At 37.9% G+C, this 22,924-nt stretch overlaps 1 protein-coding gene across 3 annotated transcripts in view; it reads left to right on the plus strand.

Moving 5' to 3' along the window:
- Nucleotides 1-22,924, plus strand: part of NNT (nicotinamide nucleotide transhydrogenase) — a 100,850-nt gene that overhangs the window by 35,926 nt on the left and 42,000 nt on the right. For all 3 annotated transcript variants that reach the window (XM_041747988.1, XM_041747989.1, XM_041747986.1), the window contains 9 exons: nt 10,247-10,380; nt 10,671-10,862; nt 11,757-11,910; nt 14,717-14,878; nt 15,896-16,006; nt 16,990-17,135; nt 18,336-18,531; nt 21,012-21,245; nt 22,655-22,815. In XM_041747988.1, the coding sequence (XP_041603922.1) occupies nt 10,247-10,380; nt 10,671-10,862; nt 11,757-11,910; nt 14,717-14,878; nt 15,896-16,006; nt 16,990-17,135; nt 18,336-18,531; nt 21,012-21,245; nt 22,655-22,815 (1,490 nt within the window). The remainder of the gene's footprint in view (nt 1-10,246; nt 10,381-10,670; nt 10,863-11,756; nt 11,911-14,716; nt 14,879-15,895; nt 16,007-16,989; nt 17,136-18,335; nt 18,532-21,011; nt 21,246-22,654; nt 22,816-22,924) is intronic.

Raw genomic sequence — 22,924 nt, forward strand, 5'->3', positions numbered from 1 at the left:
TGTGTCTCTGCCTCTCTCTCTCTCTCTCTCTCTCTGTCTCTGTCTCTGTGTCTCTCATGAATAAATAAATAAAATCTTAAAAAAAATCTTTTAATTATTGTATAAAACTAGGAAAATTAGAACATGTAATAAATATTCATTGCTTCAATTTTTGAGGCATTTTGGTAGCAAAGGTACATCTAAACATGTGTTGGAAGGCACACAAAGAATTACAATTTATATAAGAATATTATACATTTCCTATCTGTGCTACCATTTAAGTAGGCTATTAAGCAGTAGGCTGCTTTAGTTTTTTAAGAATTCCCATTGCTTATAGAGCCCTGGTAAAATCTTGACTAATTTTGATTTTTATTTATACAGAATTTTGCAGCTATGAGAGGTAAATTATTAAGATAATCTTTAATTTTATAAATGTGTCCTTTAATAATTAGGTAAAAGCTTGTTTTTAGGTTTTTTTCTTCAAACCAGTCTTTAGGGATTTCTCTAATTTGCTGAAGTATGCTGTTGACTAATCATATTTCGTAAGTATTACATTTAGAAATGTCTTACAGCATTCAATTTGTGAAAGCCAAGGTTTTGCTGGCCTGACTTTCTCTCTGGTTCCTTATACAAGTAATTGTGTAGAGAAGATTTTTCTCTAGTTTTATGGATAGAACTCACATATAAAGTACTCTGCTTGACTCTTTTAAGCATGGGTCAGAATCTCTATTCATGAACAGAGCTGTCTATAGCCTAGCCAGCGATAACATAGATGGAGAGGTTGAGTCAGTATGTTGCTCCGTGCACCATGAGGCTGGCTAAATCACAGACCCAGTAGATGATAGATCAGTGGATCAGATATTCAGCAGTTTCTTGCCACCTCCTGTCTATTACATAATCAATTATCTGTTTTTCTCATAGGTATACATATATGCATAAAAAAACCAATTTGTCCTTTTCTGTAGCATTTGTATAGCTTAAGACGCAGTGCTTTAACCCCATCTGTGGTTTTGGAATTCCAAAACAGCCTTTGGTGTATATCAGTTAGGATAACTTTGGCTGCCAGAAGCAGAAATTCCAACACATTCTGCCTTAAACAAGAAAGGAGATTTCTTGGAGTGCCTGGGTGGCTCAGTGGTTAAGTGTCTGCCTTTGGCTCAGATCATGATCCCAGGTTTGTGGGATTGAGCCTTGTGTTAGGCACCCTGATCAGTGGGGAGTTTGCTTCTCCTTTCTCTGCTGCTTTCCCTGCTCATGCTTGCTCACTCTTGTCTCTCTGTCTCAAATAAATAAATAAAATCTTTAAATAACAAGAAAGGAGATTTCTTGGGTTATGTCTTTGAAGAAAGTACAGTCATAAGTGTGGATAGGTGTGCTGATATCAGGGAGCTTTAGCTGTGCTCTCCCTGTATTCTCTGACCTTGCCCTGCTCTGTGAATTGGCCGTATCCTCAGTGATAGAAGGCAGCCGTGGTTTGAGACCTCTGGTGTGTATAACACAAAATCCAGAGTGCAAGACAGGTCAGTTCCGATGGTTCCCTCCTGAAGAGCAAGGAGACTTCTTTTTCAGAAGCCCTTAGCAAACTTTCCCTTGTTCTCTTTCTCTCTCTCTCTTTTAAAGATTTTATTTATTTATTCACAAGAGACACACAGAGAGGCAGAAACATGCAAAGGGAAAAAGCAGGCTCTTCCCCAAGGAGCCTGATGCTGAGCTCGATCCCAGGACCCTAGGATCACAACCTGAGCCAAAAGGAGATGCTTAACCACTGAGCCACCCAGGTGTCCCACTTTCCCTTGTCCTTACTGGCCCTAATTGGGTTAGTGCCCATCTCCAAGCCAATTCACAGAGACAGGGCAATGAGATGCTCCTTGGCTTACATCTGAATTTCTGAACCAGTCACTAATAAGGTGAGATTACCCTTAGGCCAGCCAAGCCTGCTTCTGAAATGGTTTCTGAGATCATTTCTCCTGAAGTTCATTGATGTGGAGAAAATGGAAATCAGAGTAGTGACAAGAGGACAAAGTGGGCACTTGGTAAACAGCAGTGCTCAGTGCAAAATTGTGTTAGATTATAATGACATTTCTTTATGTGCAAATGTTGTAGTTCAGAATATCTTTACGCGCTATATTTTCCATTGAGTCAATGCATAATATGCATTACTTTAAAAATTATCCTTGTCATCTTAGTGCTCTGTTTTGGTTTGGATAAATGTATTCTATAATTTGTATTTTTAATCTCTTTGCTACTATCTTGTTAAATATACTATGATCTTGTTAAAGCAGAGGGTTTTTCTTTTTTTTTTTTTTTAAAGATTTTATTTATTTATTCATGAGAGACACACACATACAGAGAGAGAAAGAGAGAGAGAGAGAATGAGAGAGAGAGGCAGAGACACAGGCAGAGGGAGAAGCAGGCTCCATGCAGGGAGCCCCATGTGGGATTTGATCCTGGGACTTCAGGATCATGTCCTGGGCCAAAGGCAGGTGCTAAACCCCCGAGCTACCCAGGGATCCCAGCAGAGGGTTTTTCTTGAGCTTGTCTTTTTTTTTTTTTAAGATTTTATTTATTTATTCATGAGAGACAGAGAGAGAGAGAGAGGCAGAGACACAGGCAGAGGGAGAAGCAGGCTCCATGCAGGGAGCCTGACGTGGGACTCGATCCTGGGTCTACCAGGATCACACCCTGGGCTGCAAGCGGCGCTAAACCGCTGCGCCACCAGGGCTGCCCTTGAGCTTGTTTTAATTTGATGCCTTATAGGCTAGAAATTCAGGAATTTCCTCATCTGATCACATGCTCTTGAATCATCCCAGTAAATAATACTAAGTGCTCTTTGGAATCATTATAAAATTTTGTGGTAAAAAAAAAAATTGTGGTAAAACCATTTCATCTTGGTGTCTTGTTCTTTATATTTTTAGTGGTTTCCCCTTAAATTTTTTTTTTGGGTGTGGTTATTAAAGTTGTCTGTGAGGGCTTGATTCTTTTCTCAGTAAGATGGAAATCTGATTTCAGATGATCACATTGGGCCTGATTCATTCAGTGAGGTATAATATATTGTAAAACTTTCTGGTAAATCTTTACCCATTGGTATTTGGTTTAAGCTAAATCACTCTTTTTGAATTTAGTCTTGTAGAGAGGCCAATGAAATATTCTTTTGATATCTAGTTATAGTTGTTAAAGTGATTGTTATTTTCTTTCTTCCTTTTTTTTTTGAAGTAATCTCTACACCCAGTGTGGGTGATCCTGAGATCAAGAGTCACATGCTCTTCTGAGTAAGCCAGCCAGGTGCCTCTAAAGCTGTTTTTAGAAATGAGTAATTTTTCTAGAAGTTCTTTTTTTTTAAAGATTTGTTTTTGGAGAGAGAGAGCAAGCATGGAGTCATGTAGCAAAAGGAGAGAGTGAGAGAAAATCTCAATTAGACACCTCACTGCACATGGAGCTGGATATGGGGCTCATTCTCACAACCCTGAGATCATGATCCAAGCAGAAATCAAGAGTTAGATGCTTAATCAACTCAGGCACCTCTAGAAGTTTCTTAATTTTAATACTTTTAAAACTTGATGTTAATATTCATTTAATGAGAAAATATGTGAGTATGAAAATAATTCTATGAATTTCTTGAAAAGAATTCAATGAGTTTTATAAATTCAATCATATTTAAGAAGGAATTTGTATGGATTACAACCATACATGCATACATCTAGAAACGATGCACATGTGAGGCATTTTTTTCAGTCTACAGTTATTTCATGATGTACACAGAAATTCAGGGATACCTTACTCTAATCTGTGCCAGCCCTACTCAGCCTAAATAATGGCCAACCAGTTGGGAAACTACAGATTTTTAGATGACTGCTTTACATACCTCAGCTATTTTAGATAAGAAAACTGCTACTTTTGAATGCAACCTCTTGCAGTCCTAAAATATTAGTCTTCAGAGCTATCAGGGAAATTTTCCTTCCTACCCAGCCTGCACATGGTAGGCAATAAATTATTGAGTGAATGAATGAATGAGTGAATGTTTGAACAATGACTGTGAATTCACCATGTCCTACCATTCTCTTGGCTAAAGTACAGAAATAAATGTCCCCAATTGGGAGGGAATAGAATAATTTTACCAGGAAATGTAATATCCAAGAACCAGAAGGAACCAAGAAATATTTCATGAAGTTGGATGTCCTGCCAGGTATTTTACCCAAGCTTGCATTGTACCAAGAAATACATAAAAAAATTTCTCTATTATTACATTTTTTGTTGGCATTATTGTTTTGAGGGGAGGTAGTTTGAGGAAATGTAACAATTTTGGTCTTTTTTTGTATCTTATGTTTTGCAGAAAAAATTGTAAAATTAACAGAAATGAGAAGTCAAAGGAGAAAGCCCAGTTGTACCTGCTTTTTTAAAAATAATTCTTACCTGCCTTTTTAATTAACCCTTCTGACTTTTAATTTTTATTTTATTTATTTATTTTTTCTTAAAGATTTTGTTCATCTATTCATGAGAGACACACAGAGAGAGAGAGGCAGATACACAGGCAGAGGGAGAAGCAGGGAGCCTGATGTGGGACTCAGTCCTGGGACTCCAGGATCACGCCCTGGGCCGAAGGCAGGCGCTAAACTACTGAGCCACTCAGGGATCCCCGACTTTTTTTTTCTTTTTAGATTTTATTTATTTATTTGAGATAGAGTGAGAGAGTGAGAAAGAGAGAGCACGTGAGCAAGTGGGGGTGGGTAGAGAGGGGCAGAGGGAGAGGGAGAAGCAGGCTCTCCATGGAGCAGGGAGCCCAGTGTAGGGCTGGATCCCAGAACCCCAGGACCACAACGCAAGCTGAAGGCAGACTCCCAACCGACTGAGCGGCCCAGGCACTGCATTAACTCTTCTGACTTATACAGTTATGTCTTGAAACATCTGATATGATCATTTTATGTTTTATTCTTCTATCTAGACTCTATACCAGGCTGTCTCTGGGGCATATGGGACATGTCTTTATATTTGAAGGATTTGAACTAAACATTGGATATATTCTTCTCCATGTTTTATCATGTAAAAATCTTCCTGTTTCCTATCCATCCGTAGTTTGGTCTCTGTCTCACTCTGGAAGTGTTTTAGAAGTACTTTTTGAAAGGCTGTCCTGTGTAGGCTTCATTTGCTGTAGCAATTTTCAATTGATAAGTAACTATATTGGTGTAGTGCCATTTTTAAGTTGTTTTAATTCTAGTGCAACGCTTTTTTAAAAGAAATATTTATTTATTTGAGAGAGAGAGTGTGTGAGTTGGGGAAAAGAATAGAGGGAGAAGGACAAGCAAACTCCATGCTGAGTGTGGAGCCCAACTCCGGATCAGTTCCATAACCCTGAGATCATGACCTGAGCCAAAACCAAGAATTGGCTGCTTCAACAGATGAAGCCACTCAGGTGCCCCTCTTCTAGTACAACTCTACCTACAGAAGAAACTGGTTGTGGTTATGCAGGAGTATTTTACTATTGTTTTTTTTTTTATTTTTTAAGGATTTTATTTACTTATTCATGAGCGATAGATAGGCAGACTCCCTGTGGGGGGCCTGATGTGGGACTTCATCCTGGTACCCCAGAATCATACCTGAGGCAAAGGCAGATGCTCAACCACTGAGCTACCCTGGTGCCCCACTATTATTATTATTTTTTAATAAAAATAGTATGCGACTTTTGGAAATGCAGGAAAGTACAAAGTAGAAAGTAAAGCTCATCCGTAATCTCTCTACTCAGGAAAAAATACTGTTAATGTTTTACCATTTCCTTTTAGTCTTTTTCCATGCATTTTTATCAGTTGAATCAGAATACAATTTCATTCTTATTTTCCCCATTTAATAGTATATTGTAACTTTTCTCCTTCATATAACTTAATGAGTCATTAAGAAATCATTGTAAATATAGTGGTTTTGTAGAATTTTCTTTTTAGAATGCACCATATTTTATTTAATTGTTTTCCCAAAGTTGGGCTCTTCATTTAACTTGACATTTTGTCAATTAAAAATGGCCTGCCCTTTTTTCTATGTTATTCTAGAGTGTGAGTATATTTTTATTTATTTCCCCTGGATTAATCAAATCTTAGAAGTAGAATTATTGGATGAGTAGATATCAATATTTTTGACCAGTTGATACACGTTGATAAACATGTTGGCTTTCCTGAAACTTGTGTAATTCATAATCTCATAAATAGATCATCCAGCTAATTGTTTCATTTCAACATTATTAATGATTTTTAAAAAGATTTTATTTTTAAGCAATCTCTACACTCAGTGTTGGGCTTGAATTTATAAACCCAAGATCATGAGTCTCATGCTCTACTGAGTGAGCCAGCCAGATGCCCCCATTATTATGATTTTTTTGAGTGTCTCATTTTAAGAGGCAAAAAAAAGTATCTTACTTTTTGTAACTCTGATTCATACTGAGGGTGAACATTTTTTTTTAAATTTGTTTGTTGCCATTTCTCTTAGAATTGACCATTTGAATTTGTTTTTCATGTATTAGGATTTTAGTGTTTTATTTTTGTAAATTTAAATACTGTGAGCTTTTTATTAATTTCTTCTCATTGATTTTTGAGGACTGTAATATATATATATATTTCATATTTAAATCTATTGATGCTTTCCCTCTTCTCCCTGTTGCTTTAAGAAATACTTTTAAATTCAAAGACTAGAGAAATATTCATCAGGGTTTTCCTTTTTTCTTTTTCTCTATGGGTTGATTCTTTCTCTCTTTTTAAAAATTTTATTTAAGTAATCTCTATACCAAACATGGGGCTTGAACTCACAACCCCAAAATCAAGAGTCACATTCTCTTCTGACTGAGCCAGCCAGGTGCCCCAAAGGTTGATTCTCTTTTATAATTCATTCTGATCTATAGAGTTTAGGGCTATTTTTACAAAATTTATTTATTTATTCATGAGAGAGACTGAGAGAGAGAGGCAGAGACATAGGCAGAGGGAGAAGCAGGCTCCTCTCAGGGAGCCCAATGTGGGACTTGATCCCCAATACCAGGATCACGACCTGTGCCAAAGGCAGGTGCCCAACTGATGAGCCACCTGGGCGTCCCTAGTTTAGGGTTTAACTTGAAGTCTGATATTAGGTTTGGGTATATTCCACCCCCCGCTCCCTACTGATCATCTTACTCCTTTTTGTTCCTTCCATTTCGTGATGCTATATTTATCATATGTTAGGTTTTTACCTTAGTAGGCCATCAGGGTAAGATAGTATTTTGAAATGCCTTCTCAGTCTTTCCTCTTCTTGAACTATTCTTTTGAGGACTTGCTCATTTGGAACTTTTATGTACTACCCTGCTCCTCTTTTGGCTCTCTTTTTTCCCTTCTGTTTTCAATTTTCATTTCTGTACTTTTCAGAATTTTCAAAAAATTAATCCACATGTGAATGCTTAAAGCCAGCTGCACTGTTATAGTCATCATTATATTCCCTGTAGCCTTTATGGATTTATTTTTTAAATTATAGAATTAAAACTGGCTCTTATAGAAAATTTAGGGGATAAGGAAAAAGTACAAAGAAGAAAATATTCTTACCACTCCAAAAGATATCCTGCTATGGTTAAACATTACATGATGTAGAATTTACTAGAAACTATATAGTATATGTAGTATTTTACGGATGTATATAAATCTATATGAAACGCTCATATATATATAAAATTGTTCTACCTCATGGCAGCAGCCTATCCATACTATTTCCTTGTGTGCATTTTACTGAAAATAGTTTCATGTATTCTAAATGTTCCTTTGTGACTTAAATACATTTTAACTCCCCCTCTAGTTATTTGACTAAATAAATTATTTTATGTGAAAGAATATCCTATTCTTTTAAAAGTGATAGAACTTGAGTGACAGTACGGACAGAACACTTATTATCTTTGTTAAGATGCATGCATGTTTATGTGTGTGTGTGTCTGTGCATTTAAAGTTGTGTCAGCTACTGCATAATTGTTTGGTGAAGGTTGAGTGAGTAAAATCGAAGACAAGTAAGTAGTATATCAGATGTTTTCTAGGGAGCCTGAATGGTTTTGGCCACTTGAGGTCTTGTGAAGTCAGTAGGATTACAGTCCAGGAACTGATCCTTAGCTATAGGTGGGCAGAAAAGAAGAAGGAATCCAGAATTTTTAGAACAGGAGGATTAGATGCCAAAACAGATTTGCAAAGTTGATGGTTGTAAAGTTAGTGCAGTTAGAAGTCAAGGGGGGGGTGGACCTGGACCTAAATCACAGGTTAATATGCTTTAAATCATATCAGCCTAAGACCGGAGGGAAAAAATTAGATGTGAGGAGAAGCTGTAGCAAACAAGAGGGTGGTTAATGGAGAAGAGGCTGTGGACTGCAGAAGGGGAAGGTAGATGATTGTAAACATCTAGAAAGTGCACATTGGCACTTTAAATTTGCCAGTTTCTCTGGATGCAACCAATTTGGTCCTAGCTTTAAACTGTTGTGGAGCTAAGCAGCATGCCCTTTTTAGGGGTGAGAGGGGAAGAGTCCTCAGATGTATGTTGTTTGCATCCCCAAATTCTCATGTTTGAGTGAAATTTAAATGTTCAAGATGGCTTTGTTGGATTGTAGTGTGGAGAGTAGAGGAAAGGAATAGTTCCAGAGAATTTTGAGAAGTGATGTAACCACTAGGACTTCAGAGTGTTGTCTTTGGGGAAAGTATCTTCTCATTCTTGAAATTTCATGGAGATCCAAAAGATTATCCAAAAAACCATGTGGCAGCTAGCTCCTTGTGGCTGGAGCAGAAGGTCCAGTGGGGCAGTAATGAGAGAGAATGTGAGAAAGAATGCTTATACTCAGGGAGGAAGGCCTTCAGTAATAGGAGGCTTGGGATTTGGACTTTAACTTGTAAGTATAAAGTTTGCATCGAGACAGAGATACTATATAAATACCCATTTGTGCCTTTACAACGTTTTTTCCCACATGTGCTACAAATCTTTATTTTTCTTTTTTGAATTGCATGTATTCCAAACAAGTAGATTGAAAAGCAGATTATTATAGTGCAAATTTTATCGTATGTTAATTTTCATTTATAAAATTGGTGATGTTTTCACTAAAATTCTGTAAACACAGAGTTGAAAACTTTCTAAAAGAGGAGATAAGATACTTTGGCTCTTAACTATCTGCTTTCCTACCGTCAGTCTCAAGTTTATTTCCTTTGTCTTTTGGCTGATGTATGTATTGTTCTGTGAAATTAACATGGTAATATACTGACAGTGTTGAACATAACTAATATACTTTAGATTAAAAAATCCTTGTGTTTGGTGCTTTATCATCATCTTCTTTTTTTGTTTTTAAGATTTTATTTTTTCATGAGAGACAGAGAGAGAGAGGCAGAGACACAGGCAGAGGGAGAAGCAGGCTCCATGCAGGGAGCCCGATGGTGGGACTCAATCTCGGGTCTCCAGGATCACGCCCTGGGCTAAAGGTGGTGCTAAACCACTGAGCCACCCAGGCTGCCTGGTGCTTTATCTTCTATATAAGAATTAGTGAATAAATTTAAAAAGTGAACTATCTCATGACTAGATTGTTCCGTAAGAACAGGGATCTTTTCTGTTTACCTGCCAGTATATTCTGAGCACCAGGTATAGGGCTTGACTCATCAGAAGCCGAATAAATAGTGTTAAGGGGGAAAAAAAGTATATGAGTGTTTTCCAATCCCAATCCCAATCCCAAATTGGGATTTCCTGTTGTCTTCATTTTATGGCATTTCCCTGTCTCTCCTTGACTGTATCCTGTGTTAAATGAAGATTAATATAGCATGTAGGAAACTATGGTGAAGTTTATTATGATATTTGGAAATATTCCATTTTGTAATTCATAAATTACTATTGAATATTTCCTTGACATCTGTGAGCTTTACGAATTGTCTAATTTAGGTGTGCATAGCTTCTTTAATAGCTTACTGTTATGCATTTAAAAAAAATAATAGACAAAATGTTTGTCTTCATGAGTGGTCCTGGATATAAACCAGTATGGAAGAAGAGCGCTGGGATTTCCATGCTGAGTAAGTAAACGGCAAGGCTGGCTTGCTGGCTAGATGGCTCCCTCCTGCATATTGACTTTGGAGTTCATACTTACTGTAGTTCCTCCTAGGAGGATGACTGATTTCACCTCTGTGATGAACTTTTGGGGTATCTTGAAAGAGTTAAAATTTCAGATGTTAAATTTTTGAGTATCCAGAGACTACAGTAATAATTAGGAGAGTTTTAAGAAGTATAGTATAATTTGTACTGTTTTCTTTGATTTTATTAGGTAAAAAAGCTCCAGTTTTATTTAGTAAAGAAATGATTGAGTCAATGAAGGAAGGTTCAGTTGTTGTGGATTTGGCTGCTGAGGCTGGCGGAAACTTTGAAACCACTAAGCCAGGAGAACTTTATGTTCATAAGGTACAGCAAACAGCTTCTTCTATCTATAAAGCAACTTCCATGTCTTTAGTGCTTTGTAAGAGAGTGTTTATTCCTTTAAGGATTCAGAGAAACTGAGGCCTGAAAATTTTTAAAATTAAAAATAGGCATATTTAAAGAAAGCTTTTTTGAAATCTCTTCTTGTGAGATGTGTATATGTTTATAAAGATATATAATTTCACAATTTAGCCTTGACTATGACTGAGAAGTATCCTAGAATGAATGTGAACTGATAGAACTAGACCTTTCTGACTATATTTTTGTTCATGTAGGGAGTTACTCACATAGGCTACACAGACCTTCCCAGCCGAATGGCCACTCAGGCCAGTACTCTGTATTCCAATAACATCACCAAGCTCCTGAAGGCCATCAGCCCTGACAAAGATAATTTTTATTTTGAAGTGAAAGACGACTTTGACTTTGGTACAATGGGTCATGTCATTAGAGGAACTGTAGTGATGAAGGTAAGTAAGTAAAGAGACCTGTTCCTTTCTGAGTTTTAGGATTTCTATTTATGAAAGGATCCTATTTTGGAATTGAGGTATCATCTAGTAATGTGTTCATTTGTTGGGTTTATGCCAGTGAAAATTGGTTAGAAATGCAAAATGATTTCACAGAGAATATCACAGAAGAGTATCACAGAGACTTAGATACACATGAGCTGATCCAAAATATGCTCTGCTTTTGAAAAACAGAAACAAACAAAACAAAAAGAACTTAATAAAGTAAAAATTAAACTTTCCCTCTGCTACCTATTATCTTTTAGGGGATTGATCTATATTTTTCCATATATGTTCTGTGCACATAGAAATTATATATCTATGCATGCATGCATAACAAATATTTATATATACATATGTATTTTCATAAAGTAAGTTATAAATGTCATGAATTTATTTAAGATTATATTTAAGGGGCACCTGGCTGGCTCAGACAGTAGAGCATATGACTCTTGATTTTGGGGTTGTAAGTTCAACACCCCCCATGTTGGGTATAGAGATTGCTTGACAATAAATCTTAAAAAAAAATATTTATTTATTTATTTATTTATTTATAAAGATTTTATTTATTTATTTATTCATGAGAGACACAGAGAGAGGGAGAGAGGCAGAGACACAGGCAGAGGGAGAAGCAGGCTCCATGCAGGGAGCCTGACATGGGACTCGATCCCGGGTCTCCATGATCACGCCCTGGGCTGAAGGCAGTGCTAAACTGCTGAGCCACCAGCGCTGCCTCTAAAAAAATTATATTTAAAAGAACAACCCCCCCCCCCCCCCGCCCGGACTGTCACTATCTTCTGTGTTTTTGAAATGCTAGGTTGACTGTTGAAAAAATTCTGTTTTTCTAATTTCTATTAGGATGGTGAAGTGATTTTCCCCGCTCCCACCCCCCAAAATATTCCTCAAGGTGCCCCTGTAAAACCGAAGACGGTAGCTGAGCTGGAAGCTGAGAAAGCAGCTACCGTCACCCCCTTCAGGAAGACGATGACTACGGCTTCTGGATATACAGCAGGTGAGGACCACATTCATGAGGGTCGAGTCCTGATTATTTGGATTTTGTAAGAAATGCATTAATTGGCAAAATTGGTGAATGAAATCCTGTTGTTCTCCTTTGGATTCCATTAGGAAGTGGGCTTGGTGGAAGCAAGTTTTTGATAATGTGTTATTAGTCTCTCCTCCACGGCCTTGGAGAATGCATTGATGGGTGACCCCAGAGATACAGGCACTGGCTGGTTACTAGAGTGAATGTATAAAAGCATATACAGGCTGTTAATGATTTTCTTTCATAGAAAACATTTCAAATATGGCTGTTAATAGTTTTACCTTACATCAAATACATCGAGTGTGTGTGTCAGATTGTTTGTGTTAAGTGCCTATAAATGTGGTTATTTATTTATCTTTACAAGTTATAAAAAAATCACTTGTGATCATCTGCACATGGGTAAGACTGGTGGCTACATGTTTGCATTGAAGAGTAAATGGTAGGAGACAGGAATAGCCCTGACTGATGGTCTAACATCCTAAGTTCTCCACCTGGTAAAAAAATTCAGTTTTTAAATTTTCATTTATTTCTTCACAATTTAACACAGATTCTTTGCTTTTTAGTTCATCTGTATGAACACATTACACAGGCATTGTAAAATAGTGATAAATATTCATTTTGGTTATGAATTGTTAGAGTCTGAAATATGGACATTTGGTTTTAAATTGGCTTCTCCTCATAGAATGAATTAAAAGTATTTAGATCTACTTAGAGCCAAAGCAAACACAAAACAAAAGCAAACTATAAAGAATTAAGGACCAGCACCAGGCACACAATTCTTGTAGCCTCAGCATTCTCCAAATTCCCATGCGAGCCCAGATGTTTGAACAAGAAATATGTAACTCTCCTGAATAAAGAGCAAGTCTCAGCAAAATGACTGAAAAGCCTCTAGTTGCGAACATGGTGAATAAATGGGGCAGTGTCCCTACTTGCACTTAACTTGTTAAAAAAAAAAAAAAGAAACCAGATAATTATATTATACCTGTAGAGGATTCTTGAAAGGATTGTAAATTTCCATTTCTCTTTGCGCTTGGTAAGGATATACAGTGAGGCACATCTGATGGTTTTTTTTCCTCCTAGATTTTTCCCTTGTTTGTTAAGTCAAGGTTTATTGCTTTTTAATAGATAGGACATTGGCATATTCTAGTGAATAAGGAATGGCCTTATATTTGTTTTTCTTTAAACTTCCTTCTTTATAATAAAAACAAGTATTTTTCTTTTATGTGTGTGTTAGGAATCTATTTGAATAGCATTTTTCAAAGAATATGATTTGCTTTCTTTTCCCTTTTTTTTCTCTACCTTTCTCTTTCCTTTGTTATAAAGACTATAGAAATAGCATATTAGACATTATTAAACATGCTATAGAAAAGACATTAGTTTATTAACGAGTTGATAAAAAGCCTTCAGATATGTGATTTCTTAGATGCCCAACAAAAAATGGACTCCAGATTATGATAATTTAGTGCTTCTTGATTAACATGGTCATTTCATGAATGCCAGGCATTGCGCTAAAGACTTCATATGCCTTAACCTGTTTACTCCTTATAAGACCTCAGTGAGGTGGGCATATTATTATTTTCTTTTTCCAGATGAGGACAGAGAGGGTTAATAGTTTTACAGCACAGAGAAGTTAAGTAACTTGCCTGAGATCACATTGCTAGCAAGCAGTAGGCCCACAATTTGAGTGAGGCAGTCTGGCTTATGAAAACATATTCTTTTTTTTTTTTTAAGATTTTATTTATTTATTCATGAGACACACAGAGAAAGGCAGAGACACAGGCAGAGGGAGAAGCAGGCTTCTGTGGGGAACCCGTTGTGGGACTCGATCCCAGGACTGTGGGATCATGACCTGAGCCAAAGGCTCAGGCACTGAGCCACCTGGGTGCCCCTAGTGTGCCACTTATACTTTATTTACATCAAGGGAAAAAAGTATCTTATTCAAGAAAGTTGAATTCCATCTCCTTGGTCCCCCATTAGCATTCTGTTTTTACTGACCACTAGGTAACCCTTCCTTCTGTTGCAGAATAGCCATCCACATGTTTGCTATTAAGAAAGGCAATAATTAAAGATGTATGTTCGGAGCTGACTGTTTGTATTCTGCACATTCTTAATTTAATTTGTATTTTTTTTTCCTTTTCTTTGTAAAATCCTGTTTGCTGACTTGGTGTTGAGGCTGGAGCTGACTGCCCTGGCCAGCAATCCAGTCCAGATTCAGGAGCAATTGCAAAACTTCTGTCCCGGGTGGGTGGAAGCCATATGTTTTGGGGAGGTGCTGGAGTGAATGAAATCCTTCCTACTCTTTTTAAAATCCCTCTTCCTCAGCCAAAGCTGAGTGACGTGAAATTGGCTTCAAAAAAGTCCTGTCTTGTAAAGGTCGTGTCTTGCCCAAGTAGAAAATGCTTTCGTAGATCCTGTATAGGTCTATAATTCCGGAACGAAAACACTTGTATAAACACATGTGGCATTGTCAGTGAAAGTTAGAACAGGGAAGAGGACAATGGGGAAATTGTTACTAAGGTGACTCATAAATTTTACTAGGTCCTTACAGCTCATTTTGTTTTGGGAGGTCGTGGTCAGGAAGTTGAGTTTTGTTCGTAATACCTTCAACCACCCCACCTTCGCCTGGAACCCAATTGTGAAATGTGTAAAAAAATCTCATTATTGGGTGTAGAATTTAAAAGCATTGACTATTTCACATGTTTGTTTGTGGTGTGGGTGTGTGTGCTTTTAATCTTGAGATAATTGGATGTCAGCTCACACTCTTCTCTCTCTGTAGGTCTCACTGGGATACTGGGTTTGGGCCTTGTGGCGCCCAATTTAGCCTTTTCCCAGATGGTGACCACGTTTGGCTTGGCTGGCATCGTGGGCTACCACACTGTCTGGGGAGTGACCCCTGCCCTCCACTCACCACTGATGTCTGTGACTAACGCAATCTCAGGTTTGTTCCTCGCTTTTTTTCCCCTCACCTTAGGTTTTCGTGGGCTTATTCAGCTTTCCAACTGCTTTCAATGGGGTTTCTAAAGTGTTTGTTTACAAGTTGTATGGCTTGGCATCTGAGCTGGTGGTTGTGGTGATTTGGGCTCCCAGAGGAGGCAGGGGTGAGGCTATAAGTGAGGGGCTGAGCCATGTGGCAGGCTGTTGGGCTGCTCTTATTTCAAGCAGTGCCGAGCCATTGTTATTTCTTTCAATTGTAATTAACTTTAGAGAAAGGATTCCTCTGATACCACAGAATCATAAGTGCAGCATCCTTTAGGGGCTATTCTTAGATTCATCTAAACATTCAGCCTAGCAAGTCTGCAGGAGGCCATACCTGTCATCAGATTCACTGTGAAGCATAGGAATGGAAAGCGCAGCTGGACAGCCAGGGTAGCATAGCGTCAGGTGTTTCTTTTTGGCATGAGTCTTCATAGTGGTCCATGCAACGGTCCCTACAGCTGCTCGGGAGCTAGTCTCTTAGGCCCCCAGGAATGCTCAGATCTGAGGCAGGAGACTCACACTAGGCAGGTGTGGGACCTGCCCTAGCTTGGAAGCCTCACTTGCACAGCTTCCAGGGTCTCCGAGGGGACCATGGCTAATTCCAATGGCACTGTACTTGGGAAAGCTCCAAGTTATGGCTTCACCATCATATACTTAGAGTTCCTTCGAGTGCAGAAGCAGTTTATCCACCAGCAGTCCCCTTTTAGTTCTTCTCTAATAACATAATTGATTTATATCTTTATCAGGGGAAACAGGGCTAGAAAGTTAGCAGAAGGCCAAATTTTTATGCAAAAGGAGAAAAGGTTTTGTCAACTCTTTGACCACAATAGTACTTGAGTGACAGTAGCGCTTGAGAACAAAAAAAAAAAAAAGTGCTTGAGAACTTTCTCCTTTGTGTCTATACACGTGAGATCCTATAGCTGTGACATTTAATGTGGCCTCATCTCTATTATTCACCACCTTGATTCTTTCTTCCTAGGGCTGACTGCAGTTGGTGGACTGGCACTGATGGGAGGACATTTGTATCCTTCCACAACTTCTCAGGGCCTTGCTGCTCTTGCTACATTTATTTCCTCAGTCAACATTGCAGGTACACTGGCAATGGTGGTAAAAGAACCCAGGGTACTATTTTTTAAAAAAAATATTTATTTAAGTAAGCTCTATACCCAGTGTAGGGCTCGAATTCACGACCTTGAGATTAAAATTCACATGCCCATCCTACTGAGCTTGTTAGGTGCCCCCTGAGTGCTATTTTTAATGAAGACATGAGAAGCAAATATAAGTTCATATAGAATAGACATACGGACTTTTTTAGACATTTGGATTTTGAGAATTTTATCATGCCTTTAAAAATTGTTTCACCCAGACCATAAATGCTCTCTGTGAAGAAAAATTATTTTGCCCATTTGTAATTGATAGAAACTGTTTGATAAAAGAACACCTCCTTTCCTAATGCCCCAAAATAAACAAGCAAAATGATTGTCTTGCTACAAGTTAACTGGAAAGTTATTGAATGCATAGTTTTGAATTAAGTTAACTTGTAGTTATCACCATAACATCTGTAAATGAGTATGCTTTTAGATAAAATTTTAGCTTTTTGCCTTATCCTAGTCCATGAAAACTGAAAGCCTAGCACATCACTTATGTAAACTTTTCAATGCTATTTTGTAGCTAAAAATTACTTAATGTGTCCAAGAAATCTGGTGCCTGTTGATATGGCATTTTTTCCCTTTTATCACTTACTGTAGGTTTAACAAATGGAATAACCTATTAGAAAAAAATACTAGCCTTTGATTTTTTGCATTCCCAAGCTGTTTGAATGCCGATTTACTTGTAGTCATGCAGAAATCGTTGGTTTTGGATTCTGATTGCAAGTTTTCTTCCTGAATATAGGGTTCTCGCATTCGATGAAACTGGCTTGAGTAATAGAATAAGTTTTAATTTTGAGGTCCTAAACTGTTACTTAATATATTTATCCCTAAGTGATAAAGATATGCTTAAAATAGAATATACCTGTTTAAAAGTCATGCTGATCAAAATACCTCTTTTCTGTTTTATATTTACTTTGATAAGGTGGCTTTCTGGTGACCCAGAGAATGCTGGATATGTTCAAGCGTCCCACGGATCCCCCAGAATACAATTACCTGTATCTGCTCCCTGCTAGTACCTTTGTTGGAGGATATTTAGCTGCCCTCTACAGTGGTTATAACATTGAACAAGTAAGAGGCTGTTTTGAGAATTTAAATTTTTGTCACTGTGTTTTCTTTCCAACTAGATTTAACATGATCATTACCAAAATTCAGGCTCTATCAAGCAAATACAATAATAATTCTAGAAACATCTTGGTCAAATAGAGCATGCCTGTCCTCTAAGAACCAGGACCCTGGATTCTAGAAACAGATTTGTTTGCTAACTGAATGTGCTAGCATGGGTTTACCTGTTGGTTTCTCAATTTTTCAACATGTAAAAAGGGCAAGAAGGTTATTAGTATCCTCTTTATGTACCTGGCTGGATTGTTGTAGGCATGCAGTGAAATAATCAGTAACAAAATTTGAAATTTTTCTGCTAAATACTATTAGTCCTTTTCCTACTTACTTATTACTTTCTTCCCCCACGCATTCAGTACATCATCTTTTGTAATCAGATATTGTGTCGGTTCATTTAAAAAAGACAGTGCAAAAATGAATATTATATAGAAAAGTGGAAATAAGTTGAACTTTTCATTGACTATCACGAGAATGCAACTGCTCTGACAGCAGAAGAATCATGTCTCTCTTGGTTTCTGCTGTTTCCAACATTTCTTGTTGCATGAAAAAAATCTTTTTTTTTTTTCTTTGAAAAAATCTTTTAAAGATCTTTTTTGAGAAGAGTTGGAGAGGTAGATGATAGAGACCCATGTCTGAATCCCATGTTGGCTATTCTCTGATCTTTGGCCTTGGAAGAATTATGTAACCTTTTTAAACTTTGGTTTTCTCTTTTGTAAAATAAGCATGATGATTCTTTCAACCTCTGTGAGTCTTCTGGGACTGACTTATAACATCAGTGAAGTATATGGCACAGTCCCTGATATTTACAGCATCAGGCGTGGCTCCTTTACAATGTTTGGTCAGCTCTAGATCCCATGATAACTCTGTTTAACTGTAGGTGCTTTTATATGCATTTATGCATGCTATCAAAGCTGGAAGAAACCAATATACATAAATTGCAAGTGCAAATTTAAGATATTTGATTTGTTAATAGTCCTAATGGATAGGAAAATATATTGAAGTTTTCAAAGAAGTCATACTGGTCCCTCTATTATAGTCCGAATTTAAAATTGTTCTTAGGAAATCATGTTTTCTCAAGAGAAGTCCTCCGTTCACTAATAGACTAAAAGTTTTGATAGTCTTTCTCTTTTCTCTTCCCTTTCATTTAAAAAGATCATGTATCTGGGCTCAGGCCTGTGCTGTGTTGGTGCCCTGGCCGGCCTTTCCACCCAGGGAACAGCTCGTCTTGGCAATGCGTTGGGCATGATTGGGGTGGCTGGAGGCCTGGCAGCCACCCTTGGAGGCCTAAAACCATCCCCAGAATTGTTAGCTCAGATGTCTGGAGCAATGGCTTTGGGCGGGACCATTGGTAAGCACTTGGTGGGATTCTGCTCTCATGTGAACGCATACCCATTTTTTAGCTCACTCTTTTGACATGGTTGGTACGGTTACTCAGTGTTAAATGTTTCAAAATGGGTGTATTTTAATGAGGACTCTACCAACTCTGATTCTTCACCAAAATAATTATGCTAGAAACAGTTAATGATATTATTCATAACTTTTTAATTTGTTAGATTCTATTTTCTGTGGTTTTGAGATTACCTACATTATGTTTTTAGAAATACTTTGTAAAGATGGGCTTATGTCTATGTCTTCCCAACTCTGTATTTAATGACGTAACTAACGTTGGTAGCTTGAAGTTGACCATGGTAGTTGCATTTTTACCATGGAAATCAACAAATGCTACAAATCTGGGTTTCATTTCTTGTTTTGTTGATTGTCCAGACCTAAGAAAGTGATGGAGAAAATATTAATAATGCAGCTTAAACTTAAAAGTGTGCTGTGTCTGGAGCCATTACATTGTGCCTATTACAAAATATTGAGCAGATATTCTTCCAGTATTTGAAAACTGTTATCAGATTCAAGCTGTTGCTCACATTGTTGACAATGAGTGAAGTTCTCACATCTATCTTGTTTCACTTTTGTCTTGTTAATGCAAACAAAAATGTCAGCCAGCATTCCTGTAGGAACTACACTCATTTCATCAGTTGCAAACACTGGGTTGGTGACAGATACAAGAGTTTGGCAAAAATCAACAAGTTCGGTTCTGTGAAAGTCAATTGGCAACATGGAGTTTATAATAAAGAGTATCATATATTTTATTATTTGAAAATTATGTGCTACTTTGTATCATTAAAAACTCATATACATACTTATACATGCATATGTTTTTATCCCGAGGACCTGGTGGTTGTATATTCACCAGTATGACAGTATCTTTAGGCCTCATTTTATACTTCCCCAGGGAAGCTTTGTGCCCTTTCTTGATAGTCCCTGGACAGAAACTGGAAGGGGAATGTTTGTACTGTAGGTTCATGGCAGGAAAACCTTTAGACAGGATCTTAGGAAATATTCTGAGGTGCACTCCTCCTATATCACCTACTTAGAGCCATGCAGCTCTTTCACAGTCTCCTCATTTGGACATTTACTACCCAGGCATTTGCATTTTTTTGCCTTGGGACTTGGCTTCCACCCACCCACCTGAAAACCCAGGCCTTCTTCATATTCCAGCTGTTTCTTATGTGCTCAGGGAACAGGTGGTGGCTTGTGGAGAAGAGAGCTTGGGTTATTCATACAGTGGGGAGCATGTAAGGGTTTGATTGGAGCCTCAAGTAATCTGAAGAAATGTAAGGGGAATATTTGCAGGTTGTGATAGAAGAAACATCTGCTAGTGTTTGACATTTGGAGTTGGACTGTGTTTAGGTGTGTTGAAAAAAACTGCTGTTTTGAAAGGGTATGCATAGCCAGTGTCCTTAAACTTCTGTGTAGTCCCTGTAAGAGAATACTTAGCCCATAGTGGGAAGCAGATAATTACTAGTGACAAGGATGGAAACCCTTAAACGTGGTCTTTTTTTTTTTTTTAATTGAGATATAATTGAGGTCCCTGGGTGGCTCAGTTGGTTAAGCGTCTGGCTCTTGATTTCAGCACAGGTCATGATCAGGCCCTGAGTTGGAGCTGAGCGTGAAGCTGGCTTGGGATTCTCTCTCCCCCACCTTTCCCCTTCCCACAAACTTGGGTTCTCTCTCTCTAAAAATAAACAACTAAAATTGAGGTATAATTGGCATAATATCATATTAGTTTCAGATGTAGAAAATAATGATTCTGTATTTGTATATATTGCAAAAGGATCACAGTAAGCCTAGTAAACATCTGTCACCATACATAGTTGTAGAATTTTTTTTGTTATGATGAAAACTTTTAGGATAGACTCTTAGCAACTTTAAATAGGCAATACAGTATTACTAATTATAGTCACTCTACTGTACATTATATCCCTATGGCTTCTTGTAACTGAGAGCTTCACCTATTTTGCCCACCTCCCATCCCCTGTCTCTGGCCACCACCAGTCTGTTTTTTGTATCTAGGAGCTTTTTTTTTTTTTTTTTTTAAAGATTTTATTTACTTATTTGAGAGAGAGCAAGCAAGCCAGTGAGCAGGGGGAGGAGCAGAAGGAAAGGGAGAAGCAGACTCCCCGCTGAGCATCGATTTTTTTTTTTTTTCCCCTCCCACAATCTCAAGATCATGGTCTGAGCTGAAACCTGACTGAGCCATCCACATGCCCCGTTTTCTTTTTTTTTTAATTTTTAGATTTCACCTATAAGTGAGATCATATGGTATTTCTCTCTTTTTCACCTAGTGTTACCTTAAGATTCATTAGTATTGTTACAAATGGCAAGATTCCCATCTTTTTTATTAATGAATATACTATTCAGGTGTAGTCTTTATTGTAGTTGCTTCTCAAAGATCTGTTGAGTTTTAATTCCTCTTTGACCTTCATTTCCCAACAGGATTGACAATTGCCAAACGGATCCAGATTTCTGATTTACCTCAATTAGTTGCTGCTTTCCACAGTTTAGTGGGCTTGGCAGCTGTGCTTACTTGCATTGCTGAGTACATTGTAGAATATCCACATTTTGCTGTGGACTCAGCAGCAAATCTCACCAAGATCGTGGCCTACCTCGGTACTTACATCGGTGGTGTCACATTCAGTGGCTCTCTTGTTGCCTATGGAAAGCTGCAGGGTAAGTGATTCAGCGTGACAGAGAGGTAAATAGCTGTTGTGTAGGGGGCTTCCGGGCCCATTTCAATGTCAGAAGATGGCTTCTGTGCTGTCTTACATGTGCTGAGCGCTCTTTGAAAGCAGCAGCAAAAACTACAAAGCAAATAAGATCTTTTGAGCCTCAACTGATTGCCTGCTTCTCATTCTCCCAGCTTTCCTTTTAATAGAGATGTTATAGTTCATAATGAATGTTTTGCATCAAAACTTTATGGCTTCATTATTGTAAAACAGATTCAAGATGAGTGAAACATTCACAGAGATTTGCATTAATGAAAAAAAATTCTTCACTCCAGAACCTGTTACGTGAAGAATTTGTGTAGCACTCAGAAATACATAACTCCTCCACGTCAAGATTGCTTCCCTTTATTGGTGCTTAAGAATCTCACAGAGCTATGAAGCCATTTCTTCTGCAGGCAGCTAGTGGAGGAAATAAGTGCACAGAAATTTATGTAGAGGGACTAGTTGACATTTGGTAACATATGAGCAAAACTACGTCTTCATAATCCTTAGTCAGAGATGCCTGTGTGGAGTTCGCAGAAATGAACTTTATATGTTTTCCAGAATACGGAGAAGCTTGTTGGGTCAGTTTGTGAGATCGCTCTGTGGTACTTAGTTTGAAAACATAATCATTTCATGGCTCTAGCATGGCAAACTTGCTACTGCCAAGGTCAGCCATGAAAATAAAAGTAGGGAAAAAACCCCCTGACCTCACAGAGGCCATTTCTTGTGTTTTCATGAGTAAGTGAGTCTGTAGAGAAACTGGCTTGTGATATTAAAAAATCTGGTCCTGCCTCTCAGTAATCAAGCCATTAAGATTAAATAGAGAACTTCTATGAAACTTAAGGATCACCAAAGAACTTCAAGCTTACAATGCTTGAAAGCTTACAATGCTCTTGTCTCATGCTTTGTTTTTAAGAACAACTAGCAAACCAGGGCTTTTCTCCCTTGGGCTCAGTTGATAGAATCAGAAATGTTAATGGACTAGGACTCTCTTTTGAAGTTTTAAATGAAACCACACTTAACTTCTGTGTTGGTCATACAGGAAAAAAACAATTTTTAAAGATTCTGTGACAAAGAGTAAAGAAATTGTTGTGTGATCAAAGTAAAGAACAGTTAAGCTGAGCCATTCTTTTCCGACTTCTGTTAATATTTGTTATATGTAAGAGCCCTACTTTGCTTTTATGTTTCAGGACCTTTTTTAAAAATTCTTATATTAAAGTTTGGTATTTTAGGATTAAATGACATGCATTTAAGAGTGTGTGTGTGTGTGTGTGTGTGTGTGTGTGTGTGTGTGTATGTGTATGTGAACGGGGGAGGGAGGATGGTTTAATGACATGTGCTAGTTTCTGACTGACTTGTGCACGGTCCTAGGTATCCTGAAATCCGCCCCGCTCCTGCTTCCTGGAAGGCACGCACTTAATGCAGGCCTGCTGGCTGCTAGTGTGGGTGGAATAATCCCATTCATGATGGACCCTAGCTTTACCACCGGCATTACCTGTCTGGGCTCTGTGTCAGCTCTCTCTGCTGTCATGGTAAGAAAGTTGGGAGTGGAAAGCACTCAGGCACTGGCAGTATGTTGTTAGATTATGGTCTAATCTTATTTCTCTCTCTTCAAGACCCTTGATGGAATAAACATGTTTT

Source organism: Vulpes lagopus, chromosome 3 (assembly GCF_018345385.1).
Source record: "Vulpes lagopus strain Blue_001 chromosome 3, ASM1834538v1, whole genome shotgun sequence".
Taxonomy (NCBI): Eukaryota; Metazoa; Chordata; class Mammalia; order Carnivora; family Canidae; genus Vulpes; species Vulpes lagopus.